A 21249-nucleotide genomic window follows, 5' to 3' on the forward strand; every position below is an offset into this window, starting at 1 on the left:
TTGTGAATTCTTCCCCTGTGGCCATTGGGCCAATATCCGTGCTATTTTGTGATCCACGGCTGATAGAAACCACAAGATCTGCAACTGCAAGATGACCACTTGTGTTTGAAATCGGCATACATCTTGTGTTTTGGAAATACCTGCCTCTAATTGGACAGTCACCTTGTCACTGGCTACATAGCCAATCGCGGGGCACCAGCAGGCTTTAGCCGGCCCCCAACGAAGGCTCACAAAAAAGGCTCCTGACTGAGCCTGACCGAGCGCGTTGAGCTTGAGTACTCTATGCCCTTTGAACCCGTTGTCACCACTGCGGTGCACTTCTATTGCCAGAAGACACTGCCACTCACACCTTTGCATTTTAAGGTAAGCCTAACCTAGTCATTGCTAATTGCTCGCCAACCTTGCCTAAGTGTTGCCCATGGCATCTAACTCCTCACTACCTTGCTGTTTCTGGTTCCCGAGTTCTGTCTATACTTCCGCTGTATTGCCGTGTGTGTCACGTGACCTTACTACACATGTACATTATAGCAGTGCTACTGCCCAACATCTGAACCAATATCGAATTATAAACGCTATTACGCTGTCACTAATCGGATGGACCCACCAATCTGTCTAGCAGATTCTACCTACACCGGGATACCTGGGGCTGCCTCCAATATTATTCAGACATTGTAGACATTGCCCGAACGATCCATCTAGTAGACCTAACTTTGTCTGTACGCTCGTAACAGTATTGGCGTTTATCACTTGGTCACTGCTTTGTCTACTGCCGCTGACTATATGTCACTGATCAATGATACAGCTGCCCCTTACTTGGTACATGTTGCTCTATCTGTAATTCCCTATTGACACAGATAGCATCCAATACTATCTGTAACAGCCGTTCCACCTGCCTTGCGTTGCTCCCCTTGTGCATGCCTTCTCCACAGACAGTCTGCCTTTTTAACTGTATGTTTTGTCGCACCTGATATGGTGCTGCTCATGGTGCTTGCCCATTGTCATTGATAACCGGCCTTTCACTTGTACCTACTGTGTCACCTGATATGTGCCTGATACTTGTCTGATATGTATTTGACTTGTGATACTCCTGGTGCATGCCCATCGCCATAATCAGCCTGCATTTCTTTTGTACCTACTGTCTCACCTGATACGTACTTGATATGTGCTGCTCCCTTTGTGCTCACCCACATCCGCAGTTAGTCAGCCGTCCTAATTGTACTAGTCAAGGTCGTTGTGTATCATTTACTACCACTACACGCGCAGTGATGCTGTGTGTCTAACAATCATCACTACAGCATGCTCATTGATGACAACTGCCAAACTCCCACTCTCACCATACGTGCACTAGCCACCGGATATTATTATTCTGTGCCACTTGCCTACTCTTGCACCTAACTTGCTACCACCATTAGTAAGTATCCAGCCCAGCAGTGATACACTCACTAACACAGCTCTTGCCAATAATAACTGCTAATCCACTCCCATGGCGACCTGCTGGAGTGCCTTTTACACCTTTTTGAGTGTTCTCCAGATCTGGCCACTGGTCTTACTGCATTTGATTCTACCACAGATGTAATAAGCCTCTGTACGCATATGCCAGTAATAGTTCAACAGGATCTAGGTATCCTGTACTACAAGTTGAACTGTCACCTTTCCTTGGTCCATAGCCCTATTATGCACACGACCGCATTCAATACCTCAAACCTATCTTGTTCCACCATCATTTGTAGAAACAAAAGACTTGGTTCCTGCATCACAACAAAACGCTGCGAACAATATCAGACCCCTATGCTCAACTGCTCTAGCATTACCTCTAAATACTTATGCACTCCTTCACCCCCTTACCACAAACTCTGACGTTCAATGCCCTCGCACCACCACCACAACCAGAAGTCAACACTATTAAAGGGGCCCTTATTAACGCTAGATCATTAATTGCTCATGCCTTAGACATCTCAGACCTCATCACCGCCAAAAAAGTAGATTTTCTAGCGATCACAGAAACATGGCTTCACCCAGCTGCAGGCCCTGCTCTTATGTTAGCAGTCCCAGACGAGTATAATATCAGATCTGATAGAACCACTAAGAGAGGAAGTGGGGTAGCTATCATTGCCAAAAACACTCTGGCTACCAGAGAAAGTGACATCATTTCTTTCCCTTCCGGAGAACTCCTCTCAGTGAAACACCCTCTCTCATCAGAGCAAACACTCCTTATCCACACCATATACAGACTGCCAGGCCAAATATCCTCTTTTGAGGAAGACATAACTTGCCTCCTCACACAAAACACAAAACCTGGTTCGCAAATCCTGCTTCAAGGCGACTTGAATCTCAGCTTATATGATAACCTAGATACTAATGCCCTAGCCATCCAAAACACTATTTCAGAACTAGGCTTCTCACTGCAGATATCTGACCCTACACACTGTAAAGGCAGAATTCTAGACTGGATAGCAGACCTTAACTGCAATACTAAAATCCTCTCTAATACACCATGTGCATGGTCAGACCACAACGTCATTACCTTTGAAGTCCACGACTCCAAACAACCGTCACCTAAGGATCTCTAAGCCCTACCAGCTTTAACTAGAAACAATCGCCTAATCTCTTTAGAAAACATACTCTCTTTACTTCAACCTATCACTGATCAACAGCTGCCCTTTGACTCAGATCCTTTTACAATGGTAGAACTATATAACCAGAATCTACTTAAGGCCCTTGACCAACTAGGCCCACTTAAATTAAGGAAAGCTAAACCTTTAGCAGACCTTAATAAATGGTTCACCACCGAGCTGAAAATGCTACGTAATGCTAAAAGAGATGCAGAGGCATCCTGGAAAAAAAACATCAACGCAGAATAAGGATAAATTCATAATTGCCTCCACCACATACAAAACCGCTATCCTAGATACAAAAAGGGAAAATTACAACAATAGAATCTCTAATGCCAAATCTAGCACTAAGGAGCTATTCACTATCCTCAAAGAATTGGAATCTCCGATCACCGCTCCAGACTCCTGTAAGAAAGATGTCCTCTGGTGTACTAACATCCAAAAGGCCTTACTCAACAACATTACATTACTTCAATCAAAAACCGAAGCAAAAGCATGTAACCTGACGACCTCTGCCAAAACTAGCAACTCAGACAATACACAGCCCAATCTGAGCTCCCAATCCGCTAACCCCCCCAATCGGAACAAAGTCTTCGAATTCACCTCGTCACTACTTTGGAGGTTGAGTCCATCATCAGAAGTCTTAAGCCGTCCAGGTGCCAAGGAGACATATGCCCAGTCTCCATCATAAAAGAAGGAGCCAAAGAATGTGCCCCTTTTATCACCTCCTTTATAAACGCTTCTTTCGCATCCTGCACTGTTCCCAAAAATCTTGAAGACGCTTGGGTCATGCCCCTCATCAAAAAACTGAACCTTGATCCCAATATTCCCACCAACTTCAGACGAATCACCACAGTGTCTTTCCGCCTAAAAATCTTAGTCAAGGCTACATATGTCCAGATTCAAAATCATCTTGAGACTAATAACCTCTTAGGCCTCAGACAATCTGGTTTCAGACCAAGACATGGGACAGAAACAGCCCTCTTGGATCAGAAAATCCAAATGGCTGAGGCAAGGGACAATGGAAAGTCCACTTTACTCCTCCTACTGGATTTGTCAGCAGCGTTCGATCTAGTGGACCACAACATCTTAACTAACCATCTCACCACAGTCGCTTCTTTTTCCATCAAAGCTGCAGCTTGGGTCAACTCCTTCCTGGAGGACAGATCCATGAGGGGGTTCTCCCCTACTGCTTCTGTTGATCCCTCCCCATCACATGTGGAGTCCCACAATGCGCTTGTGTCTCCCCTACCCTCTACAATACATTCACTAAGCTTCTGTTTGACCATCTAGATGATTTAGGCACATCATATACGAATTACGCAGATGATATGCAAATACTCTTCACTCTATCAGGCGACTACCAATCAGATTCTATACTCCTAAACAAAATCTGCAGGAAAATCCAGGCTTAGGTGGCCAAACACGGCCTTTGTCTTAACGGCGATACAACTGAGCTCCTACTCATTGGATCCAAGTTAAGACTCAACAAGCTAAGTCCCAAATATACCTTTTTCAATATTGTTGGTAACCTCAACAATGTTGACAAGGAAGTAAAAACACTAGGCTTCTATCTAGATTCTGCCTTAACTCTTCAAAGACAAATCAACGCCACCTCATCCTCAATGGCCTACACATCAAAACTGATAAATGCCTGCAGACTATTTCTGACCACCAATAGCTGTATCACCCTTGCAGGAGCACTTATACTATCCAAACTGGACTATTGTAATACTCTTTACTTGGGCACTAGCCAGAGGAAATGTTCACATGCTACAAGTATTGCAAAACAATGCACTCAGAACTGCCCTAAATATTCCTCGTTTCAACCACATTTCACAAATACGAAATAACACTAACTGGCTCCGAATCCAAGATAGGATCACCTTTAGAACGCACATGATTACTCACAAGTGCCTAAACAACTCCTCCCCTAAGTATCTGATGGGCACATTTTCTATAAAAGAGTCCACCAGACCCACTAGAACTAACTATTCCAACTGTCTTAACATTCTGAAATTCAAACTCAACAAAGCGGGAGGTCCCAATTTTCCGTTGCTCGCAGCCAAGACTTGGAACAAGCTACCACTTGCACTAAGGATTGACCGTATGTTCCATTCATTCCGGAACAAAGTAAAAACTTGGCTGTTCTCGCAATCAAACTAATGACCACTATGTACTATCGTGACTTCAAGACCCAGCTAACCTCTTGACCATGCCCAGAGCTTAGATATGACACACCCATTGGCCACCTAGGCCTTCTGCAATCTTGTCGTAAGCTATGTTATGAACCTGTACATTTTGTATGTTTCCTCACCTTGTATATATATATCTGTATAGTATTGTATCTACGACTGAATAGATATCTGTATCTTTTACTCTATCTCGTATAACGATTGTAACCATGAATACTAAGAAAAGCGCCCAGATACCTTTGGGTTTGGTGTGCTATATAAGCAAATGAAACAAACAAACAAACAAGAATAAAGAAACTAGAGAATACAAAATTGGCTTTGAGCATCTGTTAATCCATTGGCCATCACATCTTTACAATATATGTTCTCTTCAACATATTACAAAACAATTAATCAAATTCCAATTTTATCAAACCGATGATGTGATTCTAATTAAGGGGCAATAGTGACATCTATGGGGCAAGAGCGGTATTGTCGCGCAAATTTTCATTCACATTTAGTCTAAAACCTTACAGAGAAATCAGGCTGCGGAGCCTGGTTAGTGCCTCAACTTGAGAGCAATTTGAGGAGCCTGTCAGGGCTGATCCCCAGAGACCACAAGTCCACTTAAAGGCCTATTGGTAGTAGTGTCTCAGCTGTCAGATGAAATATTCTTTGACCATGTCCCCTGCTGTAACAGATGCTCCTTGGCATTTAGTATTCTTTTAAAAATATGTTTAATAGAGCAAAATCATAACAGTTTTTGCACCCACAATTTTCAACACTACTAACATCTACAATTTTGCTAATTGTCTTTTAGCCACTTGGCGGTCGGAATCTAAACAAACCTACATAAGAACACACATGGGACAGGACTAGCCACGACCGATGAAAGCGGGTAATGGAAAAGACATTATTGCATCACAACAAAATACACTACAGCAACAAATGAATGATTAACTAGATCTAAAAGGCTAGAAACGAAAATCATAGTTCTTTGAATGCGTCTTAAATGTCTTTCATTATCAGGCGTTCACTAATTCCAAATTATGGTTGCTTGTGAAAAATGTAGATCTGGACTTCGCATTACTACAGACATTGGTGATGCCATTGGCCTTATCATGCTGGACTTTCTACAGCTCTTGGCCCTGTGTACTGTGATCTAATGACATATGTACCCCTCCACTCCCACATGTAAAATGTACATAATGTATTTACTGTATGTAAGATGCTACCTCTCTACCCTTACATGCAAAGAATGTATATAATGTAATTACTGTATACAATATATGTTATCTGTATAGCTGCAACCTGTGACCAAGTTCTAAGCATTCTTGTTATTCTGTGCGCCCAGCTACCCAAGGGTTTTCTGGCGCCCTATAAACAAACACTGGATCATGCTATTCTCTGGCCCTTCTCCTGGCCTGTGGGATCTGGAGCTCTCTTCTACTCTGGATTTCCTCTTTTCTCACTGGCCAGTTGAAGGCTGTTCCCCCTCCCTTCTTTGCTTTCCCTCAGACTCTTATCTCTGGTACCCCCTAGGGGCCTTCACTATTTCCATCCTCTGTAGTCTAGATATTCAACCTTTAGTGTGGTTGGTTTCTTACTTCACGTTCACCTCATGTTTACAAGCATGTATGATTGCCATTGCCCACTAGATTAGCTTCAACTGGCTCAGACTTGATTCCAACAAAGTTAAGGCGAACATCATTCGAAACCATGTTCATCTTTGGAGCCTCACATTTTAAACAAGCACAGCTGGATTCTGCCCCATAGGCTTTAACTTGGTGATGACCTTTCACTCTCTCCCCAGGTTAATCGGATTTCTTTGTCATGCTGTTCTAGCCTTTTAGGCCTGTGGGATGTTTTTACCCATGCATCCAAGCCCTACCATAAAACTGTGCAGTACTGGCATGGAAAACATCATGATGGCCAGAACTCCTCAGAGAGTGCACAGGGAAAACATGAAGAATAGGCTGCCACCCATCTTTGCCTATGTTGTGAGCACAGGAGGGCACTGCCTAAAACCACCATTGGGCTACATACACAGTAGCCTGAAACCATTGGGAATGGCAATGCTGATTGCCAAAAAGCAACTCAGAACTGTGGGGAATTAATTTTCTTAATCCCAAAAATGGTTGCAATACCGATACTCACCACTATCAGAAAGCCGGCGTTTTAAAACCACCAGACCTTTGTGTAAAACTGAACAGAGGAACCCAAACCAGACCAAGAAAAGACTTGCTAAGAGGTGGATACAATGTAAAATTATATTCTGAAATGACTTGAAGGAAGTAATTATTTAATGTATAGGTAAAAATTGTAAGTTTGATTTAAACTGGGAACTAAAGTGACATTTAGCTGAATTCTGCCTGACAACTACCCCCGACAGGAGAAACCTACTCAGCCACTCTTCCCAGGACTAGCTGCATCCTGCTTCCCCACCAAAAGGAGCTGACACCTCTCTGATTGAATTACCTGGGGACTGCAGGAAACTGAACAATGGACTCAGGCAAATGTTATATTGGGGGGGGGGCGTAAAGTGGCTTCCTCTTGGGAGAAGTGGGAGGAGAAGTGCCTCTGGGAGCCACCCGAGCTGGAGGTAGGGGCAGACAGAAGCTTCCCCCATGTGCTTTGGAACCTAAACCACACCCATCTGGGCCAGAGCATAATTTTAAAAAAGATAGATAACTCATAGTGCGGACTTGTCAGAATTATATAAGTAATATCATTATTCTTGTGATTTTTCTGTGCACGTTTTAAGAGGTGTTAGGACCCTGTGGTGTATGCTGGGGGGTTGCTAGCGGAAAATACTGTCTTACTCCAAATGTCTGCATGTTAAAAATCTGACACTTCATCAATTAATGTCCATACTCCTTGCGCATGTGTGTGTTATTTTTGGTAAATGTCTGATATTGGTAAACCAGTCAAAAAGCGCAAAATGTTGTCATTTTTTAATGCAAGCCCCCAGGAAGATCAGAGGCGGACAAGCATGGACCATAAGGAATATATAATGTGTACATGTAATTTCAACAAATTGTGTATCTGGGAAATATATATTTGAATCAAATATAGATTTGTGGGCAAATTGACCAGGGGAGGATCCTCTTACCCATAAACAGACCTCATCATGATGACAATCCATTTCCTTCCCCCAATCATGGGAGAGGGGAGAATTGGGCCAATGACAAGTAGAGAGGGGCAGGCTCAGTTATGCCACGCACACACCCACTTCCAAAACACATAAAAAGAGACTGCTGGGACAGGTAGAGGATTCAATTCCATTTTCTGCGGGACGTTCTGCCGGGAGACTCCAGACTTCACATCCATCAATCTTCAGAGACCAGAAATTTACTTCAGAACTTAAAGCAAGGGCCTAAACCCACAAACTGAGAACTCTTCTCAGCAGGCCTCAGCATCCTTAAAATCATTTGCAAACTATTCCACAGCCGGGCGAGCTGTCTGAATTCTTTTGCCAAGAACTTTTGCCAGTACCCAGAAAGCAGTGTTACATCCAGAATCCACTTGATCCGGACCGGAAAGCAGAGCAGTATCCAGAACCAGAGGCCGCTGTATCCAGAGAGGCTAGACCAGCAGAGCAGAGCTGACCCAGACCGCTGTGAGCAGAATCAGAGATCCGGATCGCTGTGAGCAGAACCGGTGCCTGATTGACCCGCCGAGCAGACAGAACCGCCGCCGGACGTGTTGACCAGATCCGTGACGAGGCCTATTTCAAATTTATATTTGTGAGTACCTAGCAGAACTGTGCAGAACCAATCTCTTAGTTAAAATAATCTAATTCAAGCTATTTTAACCTAAGTAGAACTGCCTCCTAGAAATCGTGTCATCTTTAAAGCTAGGAACGAAATGTAACTTTCATTTTAAAGCTGTGATTCTAGGCTTTCCAACCAACCTAGAACTGACTTCCTACTACCTATACTTTTTCCGCAATCGCGATTTACGCACTCGCGAAATTTACAGCGATTTGCAATTTTGGCTCAATTTCTCCACTTGTCAAAATAGCTGCTTCATTCTTTCCTTTGTTAAAAATCCGTTTGCAACCTGGTAATAACTCATAGAGCATTGCTAAAGTGAGCCTGAACTAATACCAACAAGCATCTCTCACTCACCCTGAATCTAGAGGGAAATCAGTTAGCATATTTTCCCATCCATTGCCATCACATTTAAAAGCATTTTGGGCCTGTGTTTCAAACTTCTACCTGTTTCCTCTAAGCTTGCGGGGGGGGGGAACTGAATTTCGTATTGTATTTGATTGCATTCCTGAGAACTGTGTGCTCCTCTTTCCATCTCCTTCCATTTCTTACATTGCATAGGGGGGGGGGGGTTAATTGCCAGAGAAAAAGTGATTACATTGTCTTTTGTTGAAGCCATATCAAGTTATTTTCTGTACTGCATTTCATTCATCATTGCGTTTCCTTGAACCATATAAAGCATTCTTGCCCACCTTATTCTTCTGTTCCTATTCATAAGTTACCTCTTGCTGATTACTGCTCATTTTCACAAGTGTAATATCCATTATCAATTTATTTATAGAAGTGTGATTTGCAAAACAAACCTACTTCTTGGCTCAGTGGGGTCAGGGGGATTCTAAGAGGGGGGTGTTATACAAGGGTTGTCATCCAGAGTACTGAACTGGACATAAAAATACATCAATAAGGGTTTTCCTCAGCATCCCAGACTAGGCATTGACTTAGCTGTGGTGTTGATTGAATATCGCTTACAGGCCAATGGAGGGATCCATTATTGCAGGGTAATGACCAGCTCCCAAGTTTGCCACAGGCCATAATTTGGGAAAGCGTCATAATCCGAAGAAACCAATCAATGAGACGCAATGAAAAAATGCTGTGAGGCTGAAATTCTAAAGGCAAAGAAAATTACATTCTTTAGGTACAACATAGTCAATACTTACAAATCTCCCTCCAGGGCTCTTTCAGGTTCTAATGCAGATCATCCCCGTGATGCAGCTATTGGGCCCATCTGTAGTGGTTTCCTTTTCAACCCATTGGCATCAATGAAGCTCACGACTTTATCAGGAAACTCAGTCTTGGCACCAGCTCTGGTGAACCCTTTCTAACGAACCCCTTACCCCCTTTCACTCATAATAAATCATTTGAGCAGGGCCTCGTCTCTGACAAAGAAACCTGGGTCACTTGACTTTTTAAAAAAACGTTTGCTGGACCCTAGTCACTGCACTAACTGCAGGCCTCACACTAACATGACTGGTAAAAGCAGCCACCACCCGAACTTCAGTAATTTGTCGTGCAGTCCAGGACTCCCTATTTAGATGTTAGGAAGAACATTCGATCATTGCTTGATTGCGATGGGCCTGGCATGCTGGTGGTGCTTGACTTATCAAACATGTGCAACATGATCGATCACCAGATGATGTTCTGTAGACTTATGGGGTTGGTCTGCATGCTGGGTGAAGACGAGAAACGGTGTAGTTCTTTCCTCAGCTGATCATCATTTAGGGTCTTAAAGGAACCTTTCCACTCTCTGCCATCCATAGTTGAGTATGGCGTACCTCAGGGGTCATGCTGATAACATCGTTTTAATATCTATACTAAGCTTCTGCTTGACCTGCATATCAAAGAAGGTACGTTATCTCATAACCATGCTGATGACATGCAAAGCATATTTAGGCTAACTGGGGAACTGGCTGACAAACTGACCCCTGCATCTAAAACCTATTTGATCCCAACATGGGTTGGACGAACGAAAGCTGGCTCAATTGTAATTATACCAAGACTGAATTTCTTCTCCTTGTTGGATTTCCAGGAGATGAACGACCGGTCTGAGAGATAGGAAGCCACCTATTAGAGTACCAAGTCCTTGATGCCTCATTCAAGTTACTGGCTGATAGACTATGGAACGCCATTGTTGTGACCACCTAATGGCTTAAGAAGAGCCTAAAATGGTCCTTTTCTAGACAACATGTTATTAAACCTTGCGCTTTGATGCTGCTGCTTGGTAGGATCATTAGTGCTCGATGAATAAAGAACAGGAGTGGCCCAGAATTATCCATATTCACAGGTCATCATTTCACCAAAAGATTGATTTAGAAAGACCGCTCTGTGACCGCACAGAGAATATTTAACAAACAAAAAACCTCATTTAAAGCTCTCCAGCAAAAAAGACCCTTACAATGGTTTGGTTTTACGATCAAAAGAAAATCGGTCATTGTAAATCGGTCTTTTTCATTTGAGAGCTTTAAAATGAGGTAAGTTCACATAGAACCTTTAAACATTGAGTGACTCCTGAATATTAGCAGGGCAAACTTCCTTTAAGCCCCTCACACAAAGCACGCTTATGACGCAAGCCCACACAAACGCCTACCCACTTAATTGGGGATATATATACACATATATCTGCCCATAATAGAAATAGAAAATGTATGTAGGGTGGGAGAACTCACCTGTTGGGAACAGAAACTAATGCTTTACCAAGTGCTGGACAACTTGTACCGAAAAACTATTTATATTAAAAAATAAAATAAAAGAAATAGAAATAATATCCTTTCTGTTTTCATCACAAGCAGACAGAAACACGATTGCATGTTTTTAGTTTCCAGCCAAAGCATCCCTCTTGGTGAAGGAATAGAAAATATGTTTTCCCATTTCTAGAACCACTTGACATGCCTGACTGCCCAAGGCAAGAAAATGGGGCTTGTAAATAGCATTGCCAGGGAAGGAAGCCTTGCCAACACCTCAAGGGCGGGGCTTGGGTAAACCCTCAAACCTTTTTGACCAAACCATCAAAACCTAACAGTTTGAGGGACCTCAAGCCATCCAAAATGTGGTTGGACCGCCCAAGACTAATTACCACATGGGAAAATATGATCTGTAATTTATTTCACATAACACTATCCGTAGCCACACACCCAGCTCTAACTTTTAGTGATATAAATGATGTACTGGCACAACCTTGCCAACTCTCTGCTCATCGGGAAAATTCCTTTCTGTCATCCACAGTAGGACAATTACTGTAAAACTATATTACATGCAATATGGTGTATTAGGGCATAAACATAAAGGACTTTTTCCAGGTAAAATTTGATGAATGCTTTACCCATGTTATGAACCATCCTTGCTCAGCGACAAGCGTCAGTGGAGCCACGAATTTTCCATTTTTATAGTAGAATCTGTCAGGAACTTCTTCTTTCTCGTAAACATTCATGTGCTGCACGGCTTTCAAGTTATTATACACCTGTGAAATGGAGTAAATTAGTATAAATATATTGATAATATGTTAGGCTAGTATGCATCCATTGTGTATCCCATTCATGTTTGTCCCCAGTTAGTTTCTGTCCCCTTTCTGTTTCTTCATAACACCCCTACATCAACTGAGTTGCTCTTATTCAGACTTCTAGACCACATTGTGAAGGCGCCCTACCTAGATATCAACTCTGTCATCCATATGCATTACTCTGCACATCATTTCACTTTGAAATGACATCCGTATTAGTATATAAATACACTTTTAGTTAATAAAATTAGAGTTACAACATATGCCCCGTATAGAGAAATTGAAGGAATCCCCCTCACCCATTCCGTCATCAGTGGAGCTCTATTGCCCACGTGGTGCTGCACTGTCAGATGGTAGCAAGAGCCAATAATGAAAGGGATTCAATACCAGACAACAGTTCATGCAATTGAATGTTTACAGAATCTTTAGTTGTTAAACTATCACAGTATTGCACAGTGCCAATAACATTCCAAACACTGAAGGGAGGGCTACAAATGTAGGGCAACAGAAAGGACAGCAGTTGGTGCAGAGCAATATATAGAATTGTAGAATGGTAGTTATCAGCAATGGGAACTTAGGGTGCTAAGTCGTAGCTGAAGGACGATGAGTGGGAAGCTGCAGTGTAGGATATCACTTTGTTTGTTTTATTTGCTTGCATAGCACACCGAACCAAAGGTTATCTGGGTGCTTTTTCCCGGGGATACAACAAAGGTTGTTTTGTGTAGTTTCGTAAAATACTGTTTCCCAGGCCAGATTGGTATATTGCAGAAGGCATATATAGCAGTTTGGGGACCAGAACCATTTTGATAAGGGAAAGTTTTCCGGCCAGTGAAAGCGGAAGAGAGAGCTACCTAGTAATTTTTGACTCAGCAAGGTGTGCAGTAGCGACATACTTATCCGCCAATAGGGTAGACTTGGTAAGGGACACTTGGATGCCCAAATACTTAAAGCTGCCGGGGGGTCAGCGGAGTGGGTACTCAGGTTGCTGGGTATTTCTAGTAAGCGGGAAGATTTCTGATTTGGAGTAATTGATCGTAAAGCCTGAGCAGGTGCCAATGTGTGTGATGTCCCGTAGGATTGGGTCAAAGTGGGTGGTGGGATCTCTAATTGTTACAACAATGATACAGAAATATAGACAGTCATAGATATAGTAATGTAAAGACATATACAAGATGAGGACATATACATAATGTGTACAAGATTCATAACATAGCTCCAGATCAGGCTTGCAGAGGGCCGCAGACGGCCAACTAGAAGGGAATTCTTGGGCTATGGGCATAGTCGAGTAGAAGTCGAAAGATCATGAACATACAAGTTAGTTAGATTGATCAAACAGCCAAACTTTTACTTTGTACCTGAATGAAAGGAAAGTTGAGTCTGTCCTTAGTGCCGGCGATAGCTTATTCCAGGATTTGACAGCAAGCACCGGAAATCTGGAACCACCAGCTTTGCTAAGTTTGAATTTAGGTATGTTAAGGCAATGGGCATGGTGGGCTCTAGTGGGTCTAGCAGACTCTTTCCTGGAGAATTTGTCCTTCAGATACTTAAGGACTGAGTTGTTAAGGCACTTGTGGGTGATCATAAGAGTTCTAAAGGTGATTCTATCTTGGATAGGGAGCCATTTGGTATTCCTTTTTTCTACATTTTTTTATTTTTAAAGGCAGAGTAATACAGCACACACATACGGCAGAGCATATTATGCAATCAGTAAATTTTCGATAGACAGTAAACGTAGGAAGCAGGCAACAGATCAAGCACAGGAGAACATGGATTTGTGAGATACACAGACATTTGATAATACACTTAGGGAACCCCAGGTGAGTTACTAGATGCATTCTCAGATTGATTGCGGAGGTAACTATTAAAGGCAGCCCACACATTCTTTGGGCGGGAATGTGCCAGGAGCATTGACAAGTACTCCTCCTCAGAGGTGTGGGACCAGATGAGTGCACTGAGCCATTTCTGGAAGGTCGGGGGGACGGGGCTTTTCCAAGCCTGAAGTATACATTTCTTGGCTACCATACGACTTATATCAAGAAACTTAGCAAACCACTTGGTGTCAGCAGATTCCCAAATTCCAAACAGGGCTCCCAGCGGGCTGGGCTCAATATCCTCTTTAGTGATATCTGAGAGGGCCCTCACAATTCCCTCCCAAAAGTCGCCCAGTTTGTGACATGACCAGAACATGTTTAAATGATCTGCAGCCCCCTCCCCACATCAGGCACACATATGCATAGCAGTACTAGTGAACCTAGAGATTCTGCTGGGGGTGTAGTACAGTCTGTTGAGCAATTTAAACTGCATGACACGGTGGCGGAAGTTGAGGGATACCCTTTTGGTATGTGTGCACATCTTCTCCCATAGATGATGGGAAATCTCAAGGTCCAGCTCACCCGCCCACTCAGTGCGGGCCCTGGAGGGCTGGGTTGGGATCCCAGTTGGTAGTAGTTTGTACAAGGAGGAGACAGTGCTGCGGGTCCCACTTGAGTTGGCTATAAAGGCAACCTCAGGGGTATCGGGAGGTTTGTCGGGAAAGGGGGGTCACCTGGCCCGGAAGGCGGCACAGAGCCTGTAATATTGTAGCACCTCAAGCGCAGATCCGGAGTGACCCGGTCTCAATGATTGTTGATTGATAAATTTCCCATTAGGGAAAAAGTCTGTGATTGCACAGTAACCCAGATCCTCCCAGTGTTGAGAGGGAGCTGTATCGTATGTAGGTTTCAGACCGGGAAACCTCCAGGCAGGAAGCCATTTGTAGTGGGGGCATGCATTGGTTGTGGCATTTAATAAATGGCCCCAGGTAAATAGAGTAGCCACAACTGGGTCAAGCGGAGAATCAGGGGTGTATTAGTATTAGAGTCATAATATTGGTCTTGGCTGCAGCCAGTATCTCTAGTTTAACGTGCGGGTGAGTAAGGGGGCTCGGGTACCAATACGTTGCATATTGGGCTTGTGCCGCCGTCCAGTATAGCATGAAGTCAGGTGCTGTGAACCCTCCTCTCTCGTATGAGAGGACCATGTGTTGCCATTTCTTATGGACCGCACCTGAAGGCCAGAGGAATTGTGCGCAAGTTTTGTGTAGTTTCGTAAAATACTGTTTCCCAGGCCAGATTGGTATATTGCAGAAGGCATATATAGCAGTTTGGGGACCAGAACCATTTTGATAAGGGAAAGTTTTCCGGCCAGTGAAAGCGGAAGAGAGAGCTACCTAGTCATTTTTGACTCAGCAAGGTGTGCAGTAGCGACATACTTATCCGCCAATAGGGTAGACTTGGTAAGGGACACTTGGATGCCCAAATACTTAAAGCCGCCGGGGGGTCAGCGGAGTGGGTACTCAGGTTGCTGGGTATTGCTAGTAAGCGGGAAGATTTCTGATTTGGAGTAATTGATCGTAAAGCCTGAGCAGGTGCCAATGTGTGTGACGTCCCGTAGGATTGGGTCAAGGTGGGTGGTGGGATCTCTAATGTACAAGAGCATGTCATCCGCGTACATAGATATAATTTCAGGGTTATCTTTCAAACGGATCCCCCTATGGGCATGTCGCCCTCTAACGTGGTCCACCATGGGCTCTATGACAAGCGCAAACAGAATCAGGGAAAAAGGGCAGCCCTGATGAGTGCCCCTGAAAAGCGTGAAGATCGCAGAAGTCAAGGAGTTGACCTGAACCCTGGCCACCAGGGCGGTGTACAGTAGTTTAATAAATTTGATAATTTCAGGACCGATTCCCATAGTTTCCAGAACCAGCCATGTATACTTTCACGAAACCATGTCAAATGCCTTCTGGGCATCACGTGTAACAGCGATGGCAGAGGCGTCTTGGTCTATTCTGGCCATGATGTTAAAGAGCCAGCGGATGTTGTGGGAGGTAGACCTACCTGGCACAAACCTCCCCTGGTCTTCGTGCACCAAGTGTGTCATGAGTGGGAGAAAACGGTTAGCTATAACTTTGGTGAAAATCTTAGTGTCAACATTCATAAGAGAAAGGGGTCAATATGAGCCTCACTCGTCTGCCGGCTTACCCAGCTTGAGGAGCACTGTAATGATCGCCTTGCATAGGGAAGGAGGAAGAACAGCCAGTCGGAGAGATTAATCCCAAACCTCCAAAGGTTTGGGAGCAAGAATGACGACATGTTTCTGGTAGAACTCTGGGGTTAGCCCGTCGGGGCCGGGCGCCCTACCTTTCGGGAGGTCCGAGATCACCCTGACAATCTCGTCCAGCGAGATCAGGGAATCCAATTGGTTCCTAGTGGAGTCAGAGACGGAAGTCATGGGAATCTGGCCGAGAAGGTCTCTCATGTGTTGTTTGCTTTATTCCGGGGCAACACGTAAAGGCGAGTGTAGAACTCAGCGAATATCCCCAGTATTTGCTGATCAGCCCATTGTGTATCGCCATCAGCATCTTTGATGGACACAATCTGGGTCCTAAAGCGTTCCCCCCCCCGAATCAACCTGCTAAGGGTTTTCCCGGGCCTATCACCCTCCCCATATTTCCGTGCAGCTTGTGGGCAGCTGAAGTAGCGTACCTCCCTGGTGGCATGTGCCTCAAAGACTTCAAGTTCCTCGCTAAGTAGTGCACGTTTAGTGGGATCAGCCGCAGTGGCGCAGTCATGCTCCAGGTCATGCAGCCTAGACTCGGCCCGGTTTAGGTCATTTCTTATAGTCTTCAGCATCCCGGCCTCCCTGGAGATGGACATGATATATGATATGATATGATATGGCATTTGTAACGCGCCTATACACAAGACATCCCCCTAATATACACTTTGAAAGCTTCCCACTGGATCCCCGCAGGTGTGTCCTGTAAGGTGTTTTATTCGAAGAAGGACACAATATCTGCCAGTATGTCCGCTCTGAATACTAAATTTAGGAGGGCGGCAGACTTGAAATACCAAGTACTACATGTGGGCATAGGCGAGCCCAGCTCAAGAGACAGGGTAATAGGTGCGTGGTCCATAAAGTGCGAGTTAGTATCTGGGTTTCGTAAACTTTACCCATCAGCTCGCTGGACAACAAGAAGAGATCTATTCTGGATGAGCTGTCGTGTACTGCTGGGTAGTAGGTGTATTCACGCGAAAGGGGATGGAAAGCCCTCCAGACATCGCGTATATCAAGAGCGGTGCTCTGTGCATGTAGGGTTCATGCTGGTCGTGACAGTGTCCTGGGTGCCGATCCAGTTCTGTCCAAACCGACATCAAGTATAAGATTCAAATTGCCTCCCCAGATGATCCGAACCCCAACATAGCCGAAGGATTGTGGCCACAGTATCAAAGAATTCAGGGGAATCAACATTAGGTCTATAGGTGTTCACTAAAAGGTACTCCCTATTTACCAGCGTGCAATATAATATGACATACCTGCCATCTGGGTCGATGTAGCTTTTCTTAAGAGTGAATTTAATGGATTTGTGAATGAGTGTAAGAACACCCCTGGCCTGTGTGGAATAAGTTGTATAGAATCTGTTAGGTCCCAAGGACGCCGCAATAGCAGTTGCTAAAAGGGCACGAGAATGCGTCTCCTGCAGCAGAAGTATCCCAACACTGTCTCTGGTGGGCGTAAGCAATAATTTTGTGAGCCTTGGTGTAATTGCTCAAGCCCCGGACGTTCCAGGACATCAATTTAGTGGGCATCTTGTAGTTCTAGGGTAAATCCCAAATGTGTGAATCTGTGTGCATCTTCCATAAAGACCGTCACCGTTCTGTGACTCTTTCATGATGTGAAATGCCGTACCACCACTGCCATTTTTCATGTAAACAACCCGAACACATCCACCTCCCCACCACCCAACAACCAACGGCGGTGTCCCCATCCACCCCCCATCCGAGATTACCAACGACTCCCCCAAACCAGATGACGGCGGTCCAGCCGCTCTGAGGGCCCAACAGGGACCAGCAGTCAAAAACCCCTCAAGGTTAACCATTGCAGCTGCAGTGGGGTGCGCTGTTGCCGTGCAGATGACTGGTCAGAAGAAGATAGGTACCAAAGGCGGTACATTGGCAGGTGTTACACATTACCAGTAAACAGTTACATCCTAATGGTGTGTGCAGTGAGAGAAGACAACATAGAGAACTTAAGGACATACGGTCAATCAGTACTAGGCAAACGATGGGGCAGGTAGTTCTACCCAGGCTAAGAGCATTAAATTGCATCACACAAGCCAAGTAAAGGGCAAAACTGAGATTGACCAGGTGTAACCGTGCAAGCAAGGTGCGCCACAATTCAGTAGCCCATACATAAATGCATGGGGGGCCAATGTGGCAATTACTCCCATCAGTAGTACAGCAAGTGGATAACATTATTCAAAACATGGGACCTGCGAAGAGAGTGAGATCACGCCATTATCCATCAGATCCTCCACAGGGTTGTGGATAGGTATTTGTGACTATGAACTTCACAGCTTGATCTGGAACAGTGAAAAAGTACAATTATTCCTTGAAGGTGAACTTGAGGCAGGCCGGAAACAACATTGCATAGGGAACATTCCGCTCTTGGAGTAGTTTTTTAACTCCAATAAATTGGTGTCTCTCCTGTTGCATGCCCACAGAGAAGTCGGGGAACATCCGGATTATTTGGGAACCAAGGCGCATCTCGCCCTTCTCACGTGAAAAGCGAAGGATGAGGTCTCTCCCTGTAGTTTAGGATCCTGGCTATTTAAGGCCTAGGGAAGTCTCCAGGTTTTGGTTGCGGTGATGGGGCTCTATCGGCGCGATCAATAGTAAAAAAAGGAGAGAGGTGGGGGTTGTCTAGCAAGTCCTTTAGGAGATTTTCCACTGCTAATTCCATACGTCCCTTGAGGGCATTTTCCGGAACTCCGATTATCCGGATGTTACTCCTGCGTGATCTGGATTACAGGTCATCACACTTCGCTTTTATGGTTTTCATATCTCGAATGAGGGAAGCAACGTTATTCTGAAGGGTATGCAAACCATCTTCATTAGTGCTGATTCTGGATTCCGCCTCGGTGATCCTGCTTCCAGCCTGGTCGATTTGGGATTTGAGCGATGCAGCGTTGGCATTGATGTCATCAAGTTTTTCATGGAACGAGGTAAAGTTCTTAGCCACGGACTCCATCATTGCAGCGAGGTCTGGGGCCGGCATACTCAAGTGTGACTCGACTCTTCCTGGTTAGAAGATGGGTGGCCCGGCTCCGGCCTAGGGGTAGCCTTAGTGAACTTATCCATGGTCCCCGACTTGCCGAACCCACGTGATCCGTTTGGCATCACTATGTTGTTAAGCACGTTGAGGCACATAGGTGGTGGGCAGTGCGGCGACCCAGTGCAGGCCAGGGCATTCAAGACCCTGCAGTCACGGCAAGAGTCGATGAGGAACCTGGGAGAGAGGCCGGGAGAGTGGGGATATGCCACTGCAATCCCCGATCAGGAGGAGTGCAGGTGGGAGCTCCGATGTAGCAGAGCGGCAGCCTCGGTACCCGGACCCTCACCATGTGGAGCCAAGGGTGATACAGGACGTGTCAACACCGGCAGAGGTAATGGGCCCAGTGGTGATGGCAAAAGATAGTGTAGAAAGCCTAAACAGGATGATATATCCAGCCGGGTACCAATGGCAGCCGTGGAGAATGAGCACTCTGGTAGCCCTGTGAGAGAGCAGTCCTAGGAGCTAGTGAGGTCCAGTATCACTGATATTTAGAACAGCACGGGCGATGAAGCACCAGGCAGGAGACCTAGCAGAAAAGGGAGATGTAGATGCTAAAGTCAATCAGGAGCCTGCAGATGAGAGCAGTGCGGCCAGTCCCAGTAACAGAGCAGTTCATGCGTGCACATGGGGTATAGAGTCAATAAAGCGAGTAGCTGCAGCCATGGGGGGTGGCACTAGGAGCAGTGCTGAGAGTCTGCATGAGTAAAAGGAGCCAGCCCCATTAGATTCCAGAGATCGCTGGCAGCATCAGGCCTCAGAGTCCACAGGCCGTAAAGGGATCACCAGCAACAGCACAAACAAAGGGAGCAGGAGGGGACGCCAGTCAGCCCCTGCTAGGAAGGCCCCGGCCCCGCAGGTCTCTTTAAGGAGCAGACTAGGCACAGTTAATGCACGAGGCTAACACAAAGAGAAAAGGTGGGCAAGGAAAAAAGCCGCCTTTTTTGTTATAGAGGGCTTGACTCAAAAAGGCAATTTTGCATAGAAGGGAAAAGAAGAGTCAACAGCTACCCCTTTTCAACCGTGGCAAGGAAGTAGGCCTAAAGGAAGCAGATAGCTAGTTTGTACAAATACTGGCCATTGAAGGTCACAGACTGGTTTTGAGAGAATTTTATGATAATTCAATTTATTCATAAATTCAGACACACATCTAAAATCTTAAGGTTCACAAAGAAAAACACAAATGAACCTTTAAAAATCACATTTAAGCCCTATTGTTTTAGATGCATGGTACCATTTAAAATCAAATCTGAGATTAACCGCTCCTTTAGTTTGAGTCTTATAGGCTCTGCATTAAGCAAATATGAATTCCAACCTAGCACTCTATTTAGCACCTTTCTTGCCTCAACCACTCCAGGCACCTCCACGTTTATATGCACTACCTGCTTGTATAAGCTAGCCAAATAGAAGCAATAATGTACTCCAATCTATTACGGTATTCAGCACCCTTCTTGCCTCTACCACTCTAGGCACTTCCACGGCAAGACGCACTATCTGCTACTGTAAGTAAGTCAAATAGAAGCTTACTTTATACTTTCTCCCTCATTCAGTGAGCATGGACACCATTTTATCAACATAAATCCAGTCCCTGTCAACACGGCACCCAACTCGTGAATTCCTCCAGCCTCAACGCTGGACCCGACATACCCTCATCCAAAGGTATGTTTTCTCTATTGTTAACAATTAAGTTTCCTATGAATCAACATAATATCCAGGTAACTCATTGTTACCCCTTCCCTGTAGACTTTAGCTACAGACTTCCTGCCAGAAACCAGTGCAGGCACCTAATAACCTAAAGTTCAACCACTGATACTACCAAAGTAGGCTTTTAGCACACAGTTTTTTATACAGAAATTATTTTCTGTGAGGTCACCCTTTCTCTGACACTCTCTCTCACGTGTCATCTGTCCTTCTAGGCGTTCACCTTTTTGAATTACATCCTAATGACAGTTCGGACCCTTTACCTGCAAACAGTTAAATCCCAGTGAAGGCTGACTCCATCCCGGACCAGAAACACCAACATAACTATGTGTCGAGAAGAATAACAT

At 44.8% G+C, this 21249-nt stretch overlaps 1 protein-coding gene across 1 annotated transcript in view; it reads right to left on the minus strand.

The window, feature by feature from the left end:
• ENPP6 (ectonucleotide pyrophosphatase/phosphodiesterase 6) overlaps positions 1-21249 on the minus strand; it is a 490209-nt gene that overhangs the window by 35096 nt on the left and 433864 nt on the right. The window contains exon 6 of the mRNA XM_069631484.1: positions 11876-12013. Within this exon, the coding sequence (XP_069487585.1) occupies positions 11876-12013 (138 nt within the window). The remainder of the gene's footprint in view (positions 1-11875; positions 12014-21249) is intronic.

Source organism: Ambystoma mexicanum, chromosome 6q, assembly GCF_040938575.1.
Source record: "Ambystoma mexicanum isolate Mex_15411 chromosome 6q, UKY_AmexF1_1, whole genome shotgun sequence".
In the NCBI taxonomy this organism is placed as follows: domain Eukaryota; kingdom Metazoa; phylum Chordata; class Amphibia; order Caudata; family Ambystomatidae; genus Ambystoma; species Ambystoma mexicanum.